At 35.5% G+C, this 20,537-nt stretch overlaps 1 protein-coding gene across 1 annotated transcript; it reads left to right on the top strand.

Moving 5' to 3' along the window:
• The first annotated feature begins 16,072 nt into the window (after window positions 1–16,072).
• On the top strand, window positions 16,073–17,767 carry LOC131164517 (L-lactate dehydrogenase B-like). Its single transcript, XM_058121778.1, has 2 exons — window positions 16,073–16,876; window positions 17,123–17,767. The coding sequence occupies exons 1-2, from the start codon at window positions 16,268–16,270 to the stop codon at window positions 17,564–17,566; spliced, it is 1,053 nt and encodes a 350-aa protein (XP_057977761.1). The 5' UTR covers window positions 16,073–16,267; the 3' UTR covers window positions 17,567–17,767.
• The last annotated feature ends 2,770 nt before the right edge of the window (window positions 17,768–20,537 follow it).

A 20,537-nucleotide genomic window follows, 5' to 3' on the forward strand; every position in this document is an offset into this window, starting at 1 on the left:
GACATATTTCCTTAACATAGAAACATGAAATATGTTATGTATTCTGAACAAAGTTGGTGGTAAAGCTAGTCGATAGGCAACTGACTCAATCTTCTCAAGTATCTCAAAGGGGCCAATAAACCTAGGGCTCAATTTACCCTTCTTCCCAAACCTCATGACTCCCTTCAGTGGTGCTATTTTCAAAAACACATGGTCACTCACCTCAAATTCCAATTCCCGATGGCAAGTGTTTGCATAACTTTTCTACCAACTCTATGCTATACTGATTCTATATTGAATAAGTCAGACTTTATCATATGCCTGCTGCACTATTTTTGGCCCCAAACTTGCCTCTCACCTAAATCATCCCAATAAAGAGGAGAACGGCACCTCCTACCATAAAGCGCCTCATAAGGTGCCATGTCGATACTAGCTTAATAGCTATTATTGTAGGCAAATTCAACTAGCGACAAATAATGGGTTCAACTACCCCCAAAATCCAATACACACGCTCACAGCACATCCTCAAGCACCTGGATTGTTCTCTCTGTCTAACCATCTATCTGAAGATGAAAAGTAGTGTTGAATGCTAACTGAGACCCCAAAGCTTCTTACAAGCTCTTCCAAAATCATGATATAGAGCGCGGATCTTGGTCTGAGACTATAGATATTGACACTCCATAGGGTCGAACAATCTCCTGAATATAGATCTCTGCTAACTAGGTCATAGGGTAGCTAACTTTAATAGGTAAAAAGTGAGCTATTTTCATCAGCCGATCAACAACTACTCAAATGGCATTCTGACCATTCGGCGCCAACGGTAGTACAGTGATGAAATCCACAGATATGTGGTCCCACTTCCACTTAAGGATGTAAAGTGGCTGCAACTGTCCTGCCGGCCTCTGGTGCTCAGCCTTAACCTGCCGGCACATCAAGCACTGCTACACAAATTCAGTGATCTCCCTTTTCATGCCACTCCACCAGAAATACTCTCGCAGATCCCTATACATTTTAGTACTGCCAGAATGAACCGTATATAAAGATCTGTGAGCCTCCTCTAGAATCATTTTCTTAATATCATCATCTGCAGACACACACAATCTGGTGCGAAACTTTAGAGCCTCGTCATTAAAAATGTTAAACTCCTCTCCCTGACCATCTTGTGCTCTGGCTATTACCAATGCTAATTTTGGGTCATCCCCTTTAGCAGCTTTAATCTTTTCATATAGCGTAGGCTGCACAACCAAATTGGTAATAAATGCCTGAGGATCATCCTCCACTAATTCCACGCCGAGCCTTTCTAAGTCCATCTGAATTGGGTGCTAAATTACTGCTACTAATTTTGTTGTACCTTTTGATTTACCGCTCAGTGCATCAGCCACCACATTTGCTTTACATGGGTGGTAGATGATGGTGTAATCATAATCCTTAATAAGCTCTAACTATCTCTTTTCCCGCATATTCAACTCTTTTTGCATGAAGAAGTACTTTAGACTTTTATGATCAGAGAATATTTTGCATTTCTCACCGTATAAGTAATGCTTCCAAATCTTTAGTGTGTGTACCACTACAGCCAATTCCAGATCATGGGTAGGGTAGTTCTTTTCATATTCTTTCAACTGTCGGGATGCATAAGCCACAACCCTACCATGTCGCATCAACACACAGCCAAGCCCTTTTAAAGGCGCATCACTGTAAATTGCATAACCATTACCTCCAGAAGGAATCATTAGTACTGGTGCAGTGACGAGCTGCTATTTTAATTCTTGAAAGCTCTGCTCACATTCATTATCCTATGCAAATCTGGCATTCTTTATGTTCAATGGCGTCAAAGGCCCTAATAGTCTTGAGAATTCCTTTACAAATCGACGATAATATCCCGCCAATCCAAAGAAACTCCTGATCTCTTGAACATTCCTCAGCCTTTCCCAATTTACCACTACCTCTATTTTACTAGGATCCACTAAAATTTCATCCTCTGATATAACATGCCCCAGAAATGCAACTTTCTCCAACCAAAATTCACATTTACAAAACTTGGCATACAATTCTTTTTCCCTGAGCATTTGAAGTACCAGCCGTAAGTGTGCCTTATGCTCCTCAAAACTCCTCGAGTAAACCAATATATCATCAATGAAAACCACAACAAACTGGTCAAGATATTGATGAAAAACCCAATTCATTAAATCCATAAAATACTGCTGGTGCATTAGTTAACTCAAACGACATCACCAAAAACTCATAATGCCCGTATCTGGTTTGAAATGCTGTCTTGGAGATGTCCTTTGCCTTAACCTTCACCTGATGATAGCCTGATTTAAGGTCGATCTTAGAATAGACTCGTATACCCTAAAGCTGATCAAATAAATCATCTATACAGGATAGAGGATATTTTTTCTTAACGGTTACCTTATTTATTTCTCTGTAATTTATGCACATCCTCATAAACCCGTCTTTCTTCTTTACGAATAGCGCTAGTGCTCCTTAGGGAGATACGTTGGGTCTGATAAACTCTTTATTCAATAGATCCTGTAACTGATCCTTTAATGCTCCCAATTCAGTTGGAGCCATACAATATGGAGCCTTAGAGATCGGCGCTGTCCCTGGAGGTAAATCTATAGCAAAATCTACCTCGTGATCGGAAGGCAACCCTGGTAGCTCTTCTGGAAAAACATCTGAAAATTCCCTTACTACTGGTGTACTGTCAAGTTTCGATTCATTTTCTAACACCTCCTTTACAAAAGCCATAAATCACTGACCTCCATCTCGACGCAATCTGCTTGCTTGCATGGCTGATACTAACTATGGTGAGACACGCACATGTGAACCAAAAAATATATATTCTTAGTCACAAGGGGGTCTAAAAATTACTTCTTTCTGATGACAATCAATACCGGCGTGACTAGCTGCCAGCCAATCCATACCCAATATTACATCAAACCCCTGCATGTCTAATATCACAAAATCAGCTGGTAATACTTTCCCTTGAATGCTCACTAAAAAATTCCTAAGTACCTTCCTACATTTCACAGTAGATCTAGTCGGTATAGCTACACCCAATTCAACATCTAACAACTATGCTTCAATCCCAACTAAGTTAGCATACCCTAATGAAACAAAAGAATGGGTGGCACCTGTGTCAAATAAAACAATAGTTTGATATGTAAAAGTAGTAAAGATACCTGTAATGACGTCTCCAGCTGCCTCAGCATCTCCTGGCGTCAATGCATATACCCTCGCTGGGGCTACATTCTTTGCTAGCCTTCATGAGGCGCCTGATAACCTTCCTGATAGGGTTTGGGAGCTGGAACCTGGTTCGGCAGTCCTGGGCATGCTCGTGCCATGTGGCCAGGTCTCCCACGCTAATAACATACGTCTCTCCCAGCCCGGAAGTCTCTCAGATTTCATCTCCCACATGTCTAACACACAAGATAGGTTTGAACACCTCAATTCTCATGAGGTCGTGTCGTCTGCCTCTGACCACCACTGTAATGGTCTCCTCTCCATAGGCCTCGGCTGGAACCTACCTGAAAATCCTAAGACATGGGCCTCTTTCTCTTAATAACTATAGCCTTATCCACAACCTCCGCAAATGTCGGAGGCCAGAAACCAATAACCTGATCAAACAAGTTCTACCTTAGGCCTTTTTCAAACTTTCTTGCCTTCTTCTCCTCGTCCGGTGCCAAATACGGGGCAAATCGAGACAACTCAATAAATCGAGCTGCGGTCTGTGATACAATCATCTGCCCTTGAACTAAATGCATAAACTTTATTGTCTTTGCACTCCAAATGATAGCAGGGAAATATCACTCGGAGAACAGCTGCTTGAATCGACTCCACGTCACTGGCGTTGGACGTTCTCTACTCCTCAATCATCTGCGCTGATCTCCACCAGCATTTTGCCTCTCCTGTTAGTTTGAACATTGCAAATACTACCTTATGTTCATCCATACATGGAAGCACTACCAACGTCTCCTCAATGTCCTGGACCTAATTTTCAGCCACAACTGGGTCAGCTCCTCCAGCAAAATACGGGGGCTTCATCCGCGTAAAATGCTCAATCGTGCAGCTACGCTCCCCTAAGCTCCTGGCCATCTTAGCCATCATATGCTGGGTGACGCTATGCAATACTGCCTTAGTATCTTCACCTCCCACACTGTAAGGTCCTGCTCTTTCACCCCCAGCATTCGACCACTGCTCCCTGGGTCCATCTTAAAAAGACAGAGAACACATTTTAAGGACCCTATCTCTCAAGTAGATCTAATTTATTTCATTCAACTAAAATCTCATATTCACTATTAAATATCCTCCATAATCTTAATTAAAAATCAAATCCTGTAACCAATACACACGATCCGACAATAATTAACTATAGTTTTTCGGAAATCGTCACCCTAGGAAAAGCACAGAAACCACCATGAAAATCATGTACCCAGACCACAAAACAAAGCTCAAATCCTTTCTTATACTCTGGTATTGCTTCCGCTACACTTTAAAGTCTACAGAACCTAGCAACCTAGGCTCTGATACCAAACTATAACGACCTGATTTTACATGCCATTTTTTAATAGATATTATATAAATCAAACCATTACCACGGATCAGATAGAGACTATGGAATCAGAACACAATAAACTACCTAAGCAGCGAGAAGCAGAATCCATACAACCAAAACCATATATACACAATACTAAAGTGTCAAAATATTTCCCAAAATATACATACACAACCATTCCAAAAATTACCCTCGACTGAACCTAGGGACTATTCAAACTATCATTCCAAAATACTTACCCTACAGATAGGGCAATACTGAAGTCCCCTCTATCTGCAAGCCTGGTCTACTTGCCTAACTGGATCACCTGAAAAATATTAAATCACTGGGATGAGACAACGCTCAGTAAGACTGAATATGCTATTACTAGTGTGTGGCAGGTGAGTTTACATATTTGTAAAATCTGATTTAGAAATACCATAAATAACTAAATCTGAGAAAACACATATAGATAATGTACAGTATAGTTTATGCCTATGTCACTTAACATAAACTATTTTTTTGAATTTTCTATTCATAATACTTCTAATATTCATAGGTACATCTACAGTTTTTGTAAATTTGGATATAAATATAATAATTGAGAAAATTTCCCTGGATGGATAACTAAAAGTCATGATTTAACCCCTCATGGCAGGGTTGTGCAACGCAAAGGCGGGACCTATCCTAGTTGGCCGACTAGGATAAGTCAACTGATCTCCGAAAGTCAGATCAACCTCCTCAACCCTAACTTACGGGGAGCCTATCCACAACATAGGCATGAACGGCTACTAAATACCACATACTATCTGAGTTATGTGGTTGCACTCTGAACTAAATATAGCTACGGTATCATGCTCTGCTGACTGAATTTGGTCCATCAGGGTCTAATACTATATATATAACTGATGATTCTATAATACTATTTTCCATGATTTTGAAATAATCATAACATTACAAAACTGATCTGAAAATTCGAGGAATTGTCTGAATATTTATTGTCTGTAAATTTATGTGTCTGTCTGTGTATCTGACAATCTGAGTGTTATGGTTCTGAAATCATGGTGTTCTGAAACTGCTGAAAATATATATATCTGTACATTTACTGTAAATCATGTTTCTAAATATACTATATAATTTCTATCTGTATATATACTGAAAATTCATCATTCTATAAAATATGTATATTCCATGATATTTTCTACTAATTTAAGTTAAAACATGGTAATTGGAACTGCATAAATATTGTGCTAATTTGTTATAGGCTCATGCCACACGATTTAAATAAATAAATTCACATGATCTAAAATCTGTATTTTCTGTTATACAAATATTTTATAATCTGAGTAATAATAATACGGTAAAACATATAATTTTTGCTGATAATCATACTAAAATCCCTAGTATAACATATTTCCCTTACCTGACTATCTAAACACTAGCTACTATTTGCAGTCCCACATGTGCGACATTCATAATTTCAACATCCTAAAATAACACACGTAATTCCCCCAATCAAACAACTAAACTCACCTAAAAATTATCGAATACATATTTCCCCAAATCCACATGCACAATTCCTAAACTATAATCCATATATCATTTTACCTGGGTTCCTGAAATACCACCCACTGAGGTCCTTAACCCTTACTTGCAGGGTCTCAAAACACCCTATTCCTGAAAATAAAAATACCCTGATTTTATTCCACAAAATACCAGTATATTCTCATAGAATACAAAATCTCAACCCAAATAAGCCTGCTAATACTAAAAATATCCAAATAACCTACTTATCTTGAAATTGGGATGGTACCCAAGTTGGCCTAACCAACAAATCACTTTTGTAGATTTGAAGAGAATCTTCTCAGAAGTGATGTGGCGGCTTCAAATCATCGAACTGATGAAGGATCAGGCCTAGAAAGCTAGAGAGAAGGTAGAGAGGACAAAGTTAGAGAGAGAGAGAGAGAGAGAGAGAGAGAGAGAGAGAGAGAGAGAGAGGCTGCACGAAATTTTCCTGCCCTGAAAATCCAATTTTTAGCTACTTATATTCCTAGCTTCGTCGACGAGGCTAAAAAGGGAGTTCGTCGATGAACTAATAACCTTCGTCGATGAAGTTTTAGCCTTGAAATAGCCCTCTTGGTAATCTTTCGTCGATAGGACACATGGCGTGCGACGAATACAATATCGAGTTCGTCAATGAAGCTAGAGGGTTCATCGACGAACCCTGCTTGTCTCCCTTTTTAAATTTCCTTTTCCTCTTTTCTTTTATGAGTTAATACTATAATTATTTGGGTCTCTACATTTAACAAAGTGCTAATTACTTTATTACATCAATGTCTCCAATATTAAAATAAACATCCTCAAAAATTCCAAAACATTAAAAATATAACTAATTTAATATTTATCCTAAATAACTCTTTCTAATACCACCCACGCTTTCGCTGCGCCACTCTAAGTTTTGGCATGCTCTTCTATCCTATCTGTAATATGGAATAACAATTGGGGTAAGACGACGCTTTATAAGTAAAAACTAAATTATTATCAATGTGTGGCTGAGATGAGCTTTACAGTGTAAAAGGTTAATTTAATAATTTAACTATTAAAAACTGCATATATATATATATATATATATATACATACATACTTACCTTTAAATTATCATTTAATCATAATAAATGGCTCTGATCACATAAATATAAAAATATGTATAAAAAAAAACTTTTTTTGGCCTATGGGTGTCATGTTTACCCCCATGATTGGGTTGTGCAATCCAAAGATTGGACTTAACTTGGTTGGCTGACCAAACTAAATCAAACGGTAACATGTCTGTAAGTGCAATTTTCCTATCATATCCTAGTCCGAAAGCAAGTGTGCATTCATACTCATACTTAGTATAAACCCACTGTCATCCACCAGTAGTTACACAACAGTATGGTAGCAGTTATACTCATACGTAGCTCTGGTACCGAGCATCCACAACATTCGAGCCATCAGAGTTATTAAACCATACAATTATAATTTATGCAATAATACAAAGTATCATAACAATCTCAACATTATTCGTATGTAATAAATATAACACCATAAAATCTCAAACTTGCTCATTTATGCAATAAGATAAGCTCATGTCACATGATTTCTATACTAAAAATATTTATTTTTAACAGAATATAATAATGTTGTTAACTATCCCAAGATAAATAACCTTGGGAACATTTTAATAAAAAGCTAACATAATCAAGCTCACTTACTTCGATATACTTTGATCTACTCCTCCAATAAGGTTTAAGATGAATTCCTAAAGTGAGTTAAGAAAGAGTGGAAGAGTGAGAATTTTAAGTAAGTAAAAATTCTCCGTCCCCAACTAAATCTTTTTTCCTCACTTTTCCTTCAATTCCTTTTTTGAAATTTTCTATGAAAAATAAACTAAGAACTTCCTTATTTATAGAGAATTGGAGTAGGGATATTTTTTTAATTTCATAAATTTCTTAAGGATTTAGAAATGAAATAATTAAATAAATAAATATATTATATTATATTATATTATTATATCTTTTATCTTTATCCAAATATATATATATATATATAATTATTAAATTTTATCCTATTATATATAAATATATATTATATTATTATATATTTTATCTTTATCCTTATATGTGTATATATATATATATATATATATATATATATATATATATACACACACACATTAATAATTTAATTTAATTTAATAATAATAAATTTTATTATTTTTTATTTATTATTATTATTTTTTTTTTTATACACATACATGTATATTATTTTTAGGGTTGTTATAATTGCATATGCATACTAGTATATAGGATATCACTAAGTCATAAGGTTCATACTTATGAGTTTTCAAAAACAAAACAATGAAGTTTATGAAAATATCCTATACTCAAATGTATTTTAGTATGAGACAAAATATCCTATATCACTTGGTCCCGATTGGGTTAAAACCATGATTATGATCCTAAATATCAAGTTTGTCCAGAAGCAGGGTAAACTGTCAACACTTTGGCCAAGGTGCTTCGACGATTTCAGGCAGAGAGTAAGTTGAAATTTGGCCTACAGGAAACCATCCACGATTTTGTGAATCCATTGATGGTTCGTGTTGGGATTCCAAACCCAACTTCTATAAACGGCTAGTTTTCAAAGTATTAAATTATTTTCTAAGCCCAGCGACTATAAGACGACTAGTACTCCAAATGACATATAAATATAAGGCTAAAGAATTGTTCAAGCATTAATTTGGTAATTTACATTTAGTGAAAATCATTTCCAAGCACACTACATTTTAGTTCATCATTTTTGTGCTTAATATCTCTCTTACTCTCTAATCTTGTTGTGATTCATTACTCGAGAGATTAGGGTGAGGTTTTCATTGTATTAGATATCAGCTCATTCAGAAGCATTGTTTTTGTAAGTCATATTCAACTTATAAAGGTTCTTTGTGAACCAATTATTAAGGGATTTGTTCCCTTGTAAAGTCTTTGTGTGAGCACAAGGGATTTGTTCTCGCGTGAAGGCTCTGTGTGAGCATTAAGAGATTTGTTCCCTTGTGGTGTAAAGGCTTCCACATCCTTGAAGGAGATCGTGATAGTAGATTGAGAATCCTTGAGTGTCTCAAGGCGTGGACGTAAGCAAAGGGCCAAACCACATTGATATTATTTGTTGAGCTTTTCTTGCCTACTATTTATTTTACATCTTGTGCATGATTTACATATTTTATATATATATATATATATATATATATTGTGATATAATCATTTGTATCTTGCCAAAATTTTTTATTTTGTAGAAGAAAGCACAAATATGCAAAAAGAGTTTATTCACCCCCCCATCTAGACTCGACTTTAGGGCCAACAGATAATTTGATGGTGTGAATTATAAATAGAAAAATAAAATATTATTAAAAATAATAAACAATTAAATGAAATAAAGAGAGGATGAGAACTTATTTAGGGAAGGAATATAGGCATGGACAAGAGGAGCTATGAACCTGAAAAGGGGTTGCCTTGTTCGATGTCCTAACAACACCTTCCCTTCACTGGAATCACACCATAGAATTTTAAAAGAGAGGGAATGACAAGGATATACACCTCAAGCGAATATCTTCCAATACAACTTCGAAAAACCTACATCAAATTCAAAAAGGAATACATAATGAAACTAATCACAAATCAACACAAATTGCATCAAAATATCCATGTACAAATTAACACCAATCATATGGTCAAAAAAAATATGAAGAGATGAAATTAGTCATATTCGAACTTACGAACACCATGTTTTCAAGAAAACCACATTTTTTTTTTATACTATTGTCATAATTTTGCTTTTATCCAACCAAGATCAAATGAAGACATCATATTTATACCAATACAAGCATCATATTCATACCAATATAGGCTTGGACTTCTACTCATTATTGGAGCTAAAAATTTTGTTGCTCCAAGTTGTACAAGAATACATAAAACCACCAACTCTGACAAGAATTAATGGGAGAAAAAGGATGCCTTACACCCGAGAGAGAGAGAGAGAGAGAGAGAGAGAGAGAGAGAGAGAGAGAGAGAGAGAGAGAGATGAGAGAGAGAGAGAGAGAGAGAGAGAGAGAGAGAGATTTAAGAGACTTGTGAAAGAAAAATTGGGAATGGGAAACAAATCATGCAATCACATTCATATTTGAGTCAATAGAAAATGAAGAGCTAAAAAATTAACCAATCAAAAAAATAATAATATGATTAAACAAAATGAATTATTTGTATTATTTAATATTTACCAAAATTTCTCGTGAGATGATTTATAACCTTAATAGATTATTTGTAATCATTTCGTTTTTACAATTCAAGATTGAGGAATTTTTAGCTTTGACTTAATCATTTTATTTCATTAGTCAAGTCAAGCCTTAAAAATGATGTGAATAATAATTCTACTCTGGCGAAAGTAAAAATATAAATCTCGAGATCATTTAAGCAATTAAGAATTAATGGTGCAGTCTCCTTGGCAATCGTATTGGCTTCCTCCAAAGTCCAAATTGCATAAAGGGGTAAAGGATGGTATACCACTGCCAATTCGTCAAAGCCTTAAAAAAGGATAAAAAATAAAAAATAAAAAATGAAGAAGAGTATTTTTGGCCCTTGATTTTTGTGTTGGGAAACAAGAAAACCAAAAGCATATGCTTCTCAAATGCTAGGAAAGTTCGGTGATCTCAGATGGTCAAGATTCAATTCAAGCATTCTCTACAGTCTAGAAGCCTTGCACCGCACGCTTAATTTATTTTAAGGAATAGTGATAATTAGGTTTGATTATGACATTTAACTATATATAAATTTATTTTAAGGAATATTCGGTGTACGAGTAAATTAACTTATTGATATACGAGTTATATTTGAATATGAGTTAGCTCGCTATAAGTCGATTATTAGGAAACTTGAATTTAAAATCAAGAGAGATCCATTTAGGTGACAATGAAAAATTGGTTAGGTGTAAACACACTGGTAAGTTTGGAGAAACTTTGAATTTGGGTTTGTATTAAATTTGGATAGGATATAATAATATTATATTCAAATCTATTCAAATTAGTCTAAATATAAATTCAAAATTCATATTTTTAAATGCGGCTTCAATGCCCTCTAATAATTTTTCAATTTTTAATTCTGCTAAGGAGTAATCTTTTGTCACCATATTTTATTCATGTTTAATCTTCTGTATAATATATATTTATGCATATAAATATACATATTTGTATGATATTTTTTATATATTCATAATAAGCTGATTCAAATCACTAAACTAAATAACCCAAATCCATCAACTTTTAAGTCTTTTGACTTAATTAATTGACAACACACTTTATTTGTTGACTTTTTAAGTCCGATCCTTATTTTGATAATAATAAATCATAGTATCTCATCTGTGTGCTAAGTTTATGAACATGTTTACTTTTCTAAGCACGGATGATAGATGAGAAATGGAAGCTAAGAAGCACTTAAACGAGCACATCATTCGGCATAATCCATGCTTTTGCAAAGGAGCAGAGCATGAAATTCTTTTGTTTTTCTTTCAAGTTGTATTGTATTGCATCATATTTTCTTTGAGTCTATAATAATCATATGATCTGTAATAATTTGCATATCATCTATAATAGGTATTTATGCTCAAGATACCTTAGAATGACCATAGGAACCATCACCACTCAAACTAAAATGACACATACTTATTCACACAGGATTGATGTAGCACAGAGGCCAAAATGGACTTAAACGAACATTATTAATTGGTCTTAGTCGACTGAGACCTAGGCAATATGAAACTCGGTCAACCGAACTGGCTGGAGGTCAATAGTTGACCAATGCCCAGGCGATCGAACCTAATTTGAACTGATTGTCCACGGTTGATCGACCGCTCAAAGTAACTTTTCCCACTGTCCTTAGGCGACCGAACTCTAAGTTCAAAATCATCCTAGGCGACCGAATTATGAAGTTCGGCAGACCAAACCGTTCACCGGGCGACCAAACCTCGAGCATTTGGAAAATCGCCTTGGCCCAGCCACTTGAACTTTCCCTCGGGCATCCGAACTTAAAAAAGTAACTTTTCTATCTGTGTCTGTTCGAGCGACCGGCCCTAAGGACCGGGCAACCGAAACTCCCGGGTTGTGTGATAACCCGAGTAATAGTGGAATTTAAATTATAAAGAGAGAGGGAAATAGAAACAGAAACAGAAGGAGGTCGTAGACTTCGTCGACGACATTGCAGTTGGGGGATAAAAATAATTTTAAGAGATTGTCTGGATTCGTCGACGAACACAGGGTTTCGTCGACGAAGGCTTTAAGGATTTCATCAACGAACACAGGGCTTCTTCGACGAAGAGATACTGAGAGGGGTTTTGCTGCCGACTGAATTTCGTCAACGAAGGATGCAACTCGTCAACGAAATCCCCTGTCTATATATATGAAAAATTTGATTTTTAACTTCATTTTAAGCTTCCTCTCCACTCTCTCTCTCTCTCTCTCTTCAATTCCGGGCCAGATCTTCGCCGAATCGACAATCTGAAGTCACCACGACGCTCCTAGGGAAGTTCTCTCTAAATCTACCGGAGCAGATCTTTGGTAAAAGCAAGTTGGAAATCATCTTAGAGTTGAGGTAAGACTTTTTAAGTCAAATTTAGTCTTATGATAGTTATAGGAAATGATGTACGCATGAAAATATTGAGGTTTAATGCTAGGAATTTCCAGTTTTAGGGTATTGAGTAGGAAATCCTACGGGGGTTAGGTTAGGATATTCTAGGGGCTTTCTTAGTAGTCAGGTAAGAGAATAAACTAGAACAGTTATTTTCTAGGCAAGTTATTATTAATTATGAGCACATTTATTTTCAGAAAAACATATGCTATATTTGTTTATCATATATGAAATGTATGTTTGGAAATACTGCTATTATGATTAAAATGTATATGTATGTATAAGATGCTAGAAATTATAATTTTAGAATATGAGGTATGACTTTAAACGGCACATGTGTGGCATGGACATTATTTTATGTGAAGTGAATCATGATATGAATGATTTTACGAACAAAGCATATTTTCAAGTATCTTAAAAAGTCGAGTTATGCTATATTGAGTTTGACGAATGTATGATAAATGAGTTATTTTCAGAATGTAAATACCTTAAATGATTCGGCACGAGACCGTACTTACTATGATTTCGACACGAGGCTATATTTATGTTATCAGCACGAGACCGTATTTATGTTATTAGGGTGAGGCCGTATTTATGATTTCGGCATGAGGCCGTATTTATGTTTTCGGCGTGAGGCCGTATTTACGATTTCGGTACGAGGCCGTATTTTATGATATGTTTGGCACGAGGCCGTAATTATGAAAAATGTTATATTATCATATACTATATGTTATCAAAACCTGGATGTTAGTTTAGTTCAGTTCAGGAGCTTGGTACCGTAGCTATATGTGTAGATCAGATATCTTCGTTAGATTAGTGCTAACCATCCCACGAGGGGATGAGAGATGGATAGTCGAAGTGGCTTTCAGTAGAGTGTGGACGTCCACCTGGCAGTCCAGACCAGGGTGTGGCGGGCTCATCGTACTTACAGACATATTTGATTCGGCAGTGGTCGGCTAGCCATTGTCGAGTCCCGCCTTCGAGCTGCATAACCTGTCATGAGGGGTAATACATAACACCAGCTAGCTATTCATCCTAGGTATATTTTCAATATTACCGTTATAACATATGTTTTATGTACATTATGAGTTATTAACAAATATGAAAAATGTATGATTATTCAGTATGATATGATGAACGTTTTTCCAATTTATGAGATATACTGTATATGTATAAATGTATTAAATGTTTATGTTACCACACAACTGTATTTAGTTTATTTTCCCTTACTGAGAAGTGTCTCACCCCCAAACTTAATTAATTTTTCACGAGCCCCTGAGAGACCGGCGGGTGAAGGCCGCTGTTGAGCTAGTATGATTACCTTGTGAGGAGGGTAAGATTTTGTAATAGGATCAGAGTTATTTTGTGTTTGACCCTAGAGATATTTTGATGTATATGAGGATGTATAGAAATACAGTTTTATAATGTTATAGAAAGCTCTGGTATTATGCTTTATGGGTGGATGTTTGGATTTTATGTATACTGCTGCGTAGAATTCCGCTGTATTTGATAGGTATCCCCGTTACCCACGGGTTCGGGTTGACCATTTGATTTATTATGTTATATTTTATTGAGGATCGTTACAAGTTGCCTTATTTTTACTATAGTTAATTAAGGGTAATTGAGGTTAATTTTTAATTAAACCTTTTCAAAATTCTCAATAGGTTCCCAACGGTCAAAAATTGAGGAATATCTATTTATATCCCCTCATTTGCGCTGATTAGCAATGAGATTAGTAAAAGTAATTAGCAAGAATTCTCTCAAATCTTTTATACTTCTTTTACTATATACTCAATATTCCAAGCATATTTTTTATATACTCTCTTACATATTTATTTGTAAATATCATTTTGAAATAGAGAGTTTGTTTTTCTAGTTCTCATAACTTGCAAATTAATTGCAAGGTGTAGGAAAATTTGATTGTGTTATTGTACATCATTCAAAATCATTTTTCTTGACAAAATACTCTCACAATACCATACGTCTTGAAAATCTTTTTTAGAGTAATTGCTTGTGTGATTTTCTCACAATATTTCACATATAAATATTTGTTTGGGAAAATCGTATTTTTGGCTTCTGAGTCTTGACATCCTTATTATCAAATTCGAAAGCTTACATACTTCTTTTGATAAATCTATTGCAAATTTAAACCCTAAGTATTTGTTATGATTATATTTGATAAAATATTTGTGTGATACTTGATTAGGGTTTCGAGGTAACCTTGAATATTCACTTGTTGAATATATTATCTTGAATTAAATTTTCAAGATCTCACTTGAGGATTAAATACTATTATTTGTAAGTGCATTAGTTATTGTTTATACATATAGGTACATATTTAATTGCTTAGTTGAGAAGCATTTGATTTGTATGCAATTTTATATTTACTGTTGTATTCCATGCGTGACTTGAGAGGGTATTGATCTAACTCGTAAGGATCAGTTGTAATTCATGCGTGGCCTGAGGTGGGTCTTCTTCGCTCCTTTAAGGAGAGGTTGTAAAGGTTGAGGTCAGTCCTGATAATTTGACTTGGTATTGTAAACGGTGCCACTCCATCCGTTAAGTGAGTAATAGTGGTACTTCTCAGGCTTGCAAGCTGAGGCGAGGATGCAGGTAGTATTGGTTGAACCCCGATAACATACCGTGTGTGCACTTTTTATTTCCGCAATTTATTTACTACACATATGTTATTTTTAATTGACCATGAATGCTGCGTATGATTTAATTTTCGTACATTATATTTATCTACGCATTTGACATTGCATAGATAGACCCTAAGTTATGAAATTTTATTGTTTATATAAATTGACTTAGGAAAGTTTAAATTTTCAATTCACCCTCCTCTTTGAGAATACACCAATTCCAACATTATTATTTTTGTTAATTATATCGTCATCAATCTATTAGAATTTGTTGGAACTTTGCTAATAGCATTTATCCACTTTTAAGGATAGTATATATCATGATGGTAGATATGTTGCTTTTTCCAAATTTATGTTATAATATATATATATATATATATATATGTAATTATATTTTTTTTGAAAGGTTAGAGGGTTAAAATATAGAATAAAGTGCTTGAACATTATGCAATCTAGTAAAAATTAAAGGATTAATTGTGTAATTTACTCCACCATGTGCCCAAAAGAAAAAAAAAATAATTGGGTAGATGTGAAAATTATTTCTTGTATTATTTTTCAACTTTTTTATGCATATTGAAAACTTAGAAAATATTTTTGAAGGAGGAAAGAAGCATCCCCATGATATTATCGTAGGGGTGTCCATTTCTGATTGTCACTATGTTCTAGACCGTACAATCGGTCCTAGTTGACTGTTGAAAACATACAACCCAATTACTTTTCTTTCCCTCCCACTCTTCCCTCCTTCTAACCCAATTACTTTTCTCTGCCCCCTCCCTTCCCTCCTTCTAACCCATCTGTGATCTGTATTAATAAGTCCTCACATCCTCCCCATCTCTCTGAACCAGCCTACCAGGTCTCTTTTGAACACTGCACACGGTAACCTACTCACATAGAAAAGCAGAGAGAAAATGCAGAAGAGTTCTTCAGCGTCGTCTTTCGGCCCCGGCGGCCTCGACCTCACCCAAGCCTTCTTCCGGCCAATTCAAAACACCGCCCCTCCCTCGCCCACCAAGCGCCACACCAAGATCTCCGTCATCGGCGCCGGCAACGTGGGCATGGCCATAGCCCAGACCATCCTCACACAAGACCTCGCCGACGAGCTCGCCCTCGTCGACGCCATTCCCGACAAGCTCCGCGGCGAGATGCTCGATCTCCAGCACGGCGCCGCCTTCCTCCCCCGCACCAAAATCCTCGCCGACGTCGACTACTCCATCACCACCGGCTCCGACCTCTGCATCGTCACCGCCGGCGCCCGCCAGATCGCCGGAGAATCCAGGCTGAACCTCCTCCAGCGCAACGTCGCTCTGTTCTCCCGCATCGTTCCTCCGCTGGCGCGCTACGCGCCGGATTCCATCTTGATGATCGTCTCCAACCCGGTGGATGTGCTGACTTACGTGGCTTGGAAGCTTTCCGGATTCCCCTCGAACCGGGTTATCGGGTCGGGCACGAACCTTGACTCGTCTAGGTTCAGATTTCTCATCGCAAACCATCTCGACGTCAACACTCAGGATGTGCAGGTAATTTTTGAATTAGTGTTTTTTTTTTCTTTTCCATATTATAAAATTCCTAATCTCGAAATTCGTAAAAGCGGAAATGATAAATATTTTTATATAGAGAAAAGAAAATAAAAAAAATATTTTTTCTTTGTCATATTTGTACAGTTAATTATAGAAGAATAGATTAAAAAATGTTTTCCACCTCTAATGTTTTCCATTCTAAACTTAGTAAAGTAAACCCTTTATTTGTTTATTTATTGCCATTAGGCGTACATTGTTGGGGAACACGGCGACAGCTCGGTGGCGCTGTGGTCAAGCATAAGCGTGGGGGGAGTGCCGGTGCTGAGCTTCCTGGAGAAACAGCAGATCGCATACGAGAAGGGAACGCTGGAGAACATCCACAGAGAAGTTGTGCAGAGTGCGTACGAAGTGATAAGCCTGAAGGGCTACACTTCCTGGGCAATTGGCTACTCGGTGGCCAACCTCGCGCGATCCCTGCTCAGAGACCAGCGGCGGATCCACCCCGTCTCCGTCCTGGCGAGGGGCTTCTACGGCATCGACGGCGGCGACGTGTTCCTGAGCCTGCCGGCGCAGCTGGGCAGGGGCGGAGTCGTCGGCGTCACCAACATCCATTTGACCGACGAGGAGGCGCAGAGGCTCAGGGACTCCGCCAAGACCATCCTGGAGTTGCAAACTCAGTTGGGCATCTGAGGTTCAAGGGTGGTGATAATTAATTCGTGTTAAAGGTTAATTTAAGTTGATGGTTAATTGATTGATGTCATTAATTTCAGTTTCCCATTTTTGAGATATGGGATTTTTTGTGTGTTTCTCATGAATATAAGAGTCCAGGGATTTATATGGAAATGGAATAATACTAGGGTACCAGGGATAATGTGCTCCTAGCACTAAAAATTATGCCTCCTAAACCATTTAATTTTACTCAAACATATGTGACACAATTTTAATAAAATACAATATTCATGGTATTAATTTTTTTCCACTATAAATATTATTTATCTAAATTTGCATTTCGAAATGTAGACTCTCCTAGATTAACACAAAAAAAAAAAAAAAAAAATTGTCTAAAGGCGTGAAGACTAATCGAGAAGTTGTTTGAGAAAGAGTCAATGAGGGTCATGGACTCTAAAGAAAAAGACTTTCTTGAAGAGCTTAAGATGCTAAATTGTCTAAAGGCGTGTGAAACTGGAACCTTAAGTTAATAAGGGTTGTTTGGGGAATTTTTATGGATTAAGCATGACATGTGACTCGCACATGTTTCATTAAATGACATGACACATGGCATGTGACTTGCACATGTTTTATTAAATGACATGACATGCTTAAGGTTATGTGGAATTATTTTATTGACTAGATTGATGTTATAGCTTATTTTTATTGGCCGAACTGATGTCATGGGTTTCTTTTATTTTCTATAAGTAGTCAACTCTCTATTATATTAAAGGATGATTATTTTTGGCTGAATACAATTCCAGTGAGGTTTATTTCTCTTCAAGTTCTTCATTGAACTTTCACTGAACTTATCAAAGGTGCTACCTTTGTGGCGTTCATCCATTAATTTGATATTCTTGGTTTGTGCTTCACGTCAAGCAATAGGTCAAGGATCCTATACCATGTCGAATCTTATTTTGGGTTTGGGGTTTTGATAAATCTGATTTGGGGTCTTCGAACGTTTATTCTTGGGGTTCCGTATCAATTTGCTTAACACTCTTCCATGATGCAACTCTTTCTTGAAATGAAGAATAGCTTCCCAAGAGGGGGGGTGAATTGGAAATCTTTTAATTTTATTTGATTTTTAAGTTTTCTAATTTTAATAACCCAGCAAAATACAATATATAACAACACTTAAGAAAACTAGAATTTAAAATAATAATTCAATCAATGTAATCAATCAATCAATAACATTTAGACTTCTGTTGCTTTCCCTGTAACCTTTTATTATTCACTTTACTTGATTAAGATTTCCGCAAATTAATCAACGTACTCTCCTTTTGGGTTTCCGCAAAAGATTAATCAAAACGTACTTTCTATTGATCAAGAACTTAATTTAAATCCTACAACTTGCACTCATAAATTTTATAACAAAAGCGAATAAAGTATGTAAATTAAAGTAGAGAGAAGGAGACAAGAGTTTTTACGAGGTTCGGCTTCAACACAGCCTATGTCCTCGCCATTGGCAAAAACACCAAAGGATTTCACTATCTCAGTTCCTTTACCTGGTGGAACAATAACAACTTACAATGCACTCCTTCAATTAGGCTAAAGCCCACATCTCCAAATAACAATCTCTTATTTGGTTCAACGATTCAACAACTCAGAATCGTTTAAGAAAGATAACGAAGGAATATGTGTACAAAAGATAACTCTCACAGTAGAGTGAATTAATACACCAATCAGCTCACTTTATACCTTAAAGTAATTTAAATATAAGAAATTTCAAGCTCAATTACTTGGTATGGATTATCAAATAATTTTCCAAAGAAAAAAAAAAATTTTGATCGTTAGAAAACTTAATTTCAGAATGTAAATTGATTTCAAACCAGAGAGTTTATCTTAAAAGAATTTCAGATCCTTTGAAAAAAAAAATTTTGAATACTTGAAGATTAGTTGATCTAAAACCTTAAAAAAAAACTTACTTTGATCTAAAAGCTTTTGAATATCTCTGGATCAGAAAAGTTGTTGAAAAACACTTGATCCGGAAAGTTTAGAGGGTTTCTCAATTTCAAAATTCTTTTGAATATTTCATCAAAGTTCTCTCTCTTTCTTTGTACTTTCTTTTCTCTTTTTTATAAAATGTTTGAGATTAGAACTATTTATAAAGTTTTTTTGAAATCATCCATTACTCCCAAAGATTCCTAAAATTCATTTCCAAATATTTTGAAATAAATATGTTTAAAAACATGGTTTAAAAAATCTTCTTTTTTTAGGCCCTTTTTATTTATTAAAAAATACTTTTTAGAGTATATATGTTTTAAAAAAATATTTTTGATTTTCCAAATATTTTGAAATAAATATGTTTAAAAACTTCATTATTTCAAAAAATTTTCTTTTCTTAAAGCCTTTCTCTTTATGGATTTAAGAAATATTCTTTAGAGTATATATATAAAAACATATTTTTGAATTTTTATGAGTTTCAAATTTCTTTATACTTAAGATTTACTTTGAAGTACTTACATTTGAAAATATCCTTAAAAGTATAATTTAGTCTTCAAAACTTGTTTTTCCACCATCTTTGTAGTTGCATTCTTTCCTTTGAACTTTTCACAATATGACTTCATTCTTCAAGCTCTTTGTAATCCATGAACTTTCTTATACACTTGAGCTCTGTTATTTTCCTGAACACTTTTACTTGAAACATATTAAATATATCATTTGATTTGTTATCATCAAAATAAGAATTATAAGCCTTATTAAGCCAACACTTCTGTTAGTATAAAAAATATTAGAGAAATATATATTTTCCTCTTAGAAAAATACCCTTGTAATATTCAAGAATCAACAGAGAAAATTATTTTTTCTCCAATTTTAACATGGTATCAGAGCCAAGTTCAAAACCTAATTTTTATTTTCTAACCTTCCTTGCCTTGCCGCCGCTTCGCCGCTACACTCTCTGTAACACTGGCACCGTCCCTTCTCTGTACTCACGAGTTCATCGTTACACTCA

The sequence above is a fragment of the Malania oleifera genome, chromosome 9, assembly GCF_029873635.1.
Source record: "Malania oleifera isolate guangnan ecotype guangnan chromosome 9, ASM2987363v1, whole genome shotgun sequence".
Taxonomy (NCBI): Eukaryota; Viridiplantae; Streptophyta; class Magnoliopsida; order Santalales; family Ximeniaceae; genus Malania; species Malania oleifera.

Bases quoted from the DNA above. Each gene is read 5' to 3' on its own strand.
- LOC131164517 (XM_058121778.1), top strand. From the start codon at position 16,268: ATGCAGAAGAGTTCTTCAGCGTCGTCTTTCGGCCCCGGCGGCCTCGAC. The intron at 16,877-17,122 runs GTAATTTTTGAA...TATTGCCATTAG, and splicing joins TCAACACTCAGGATGTGCAG to GCGTACATTGTTGGGGAACA.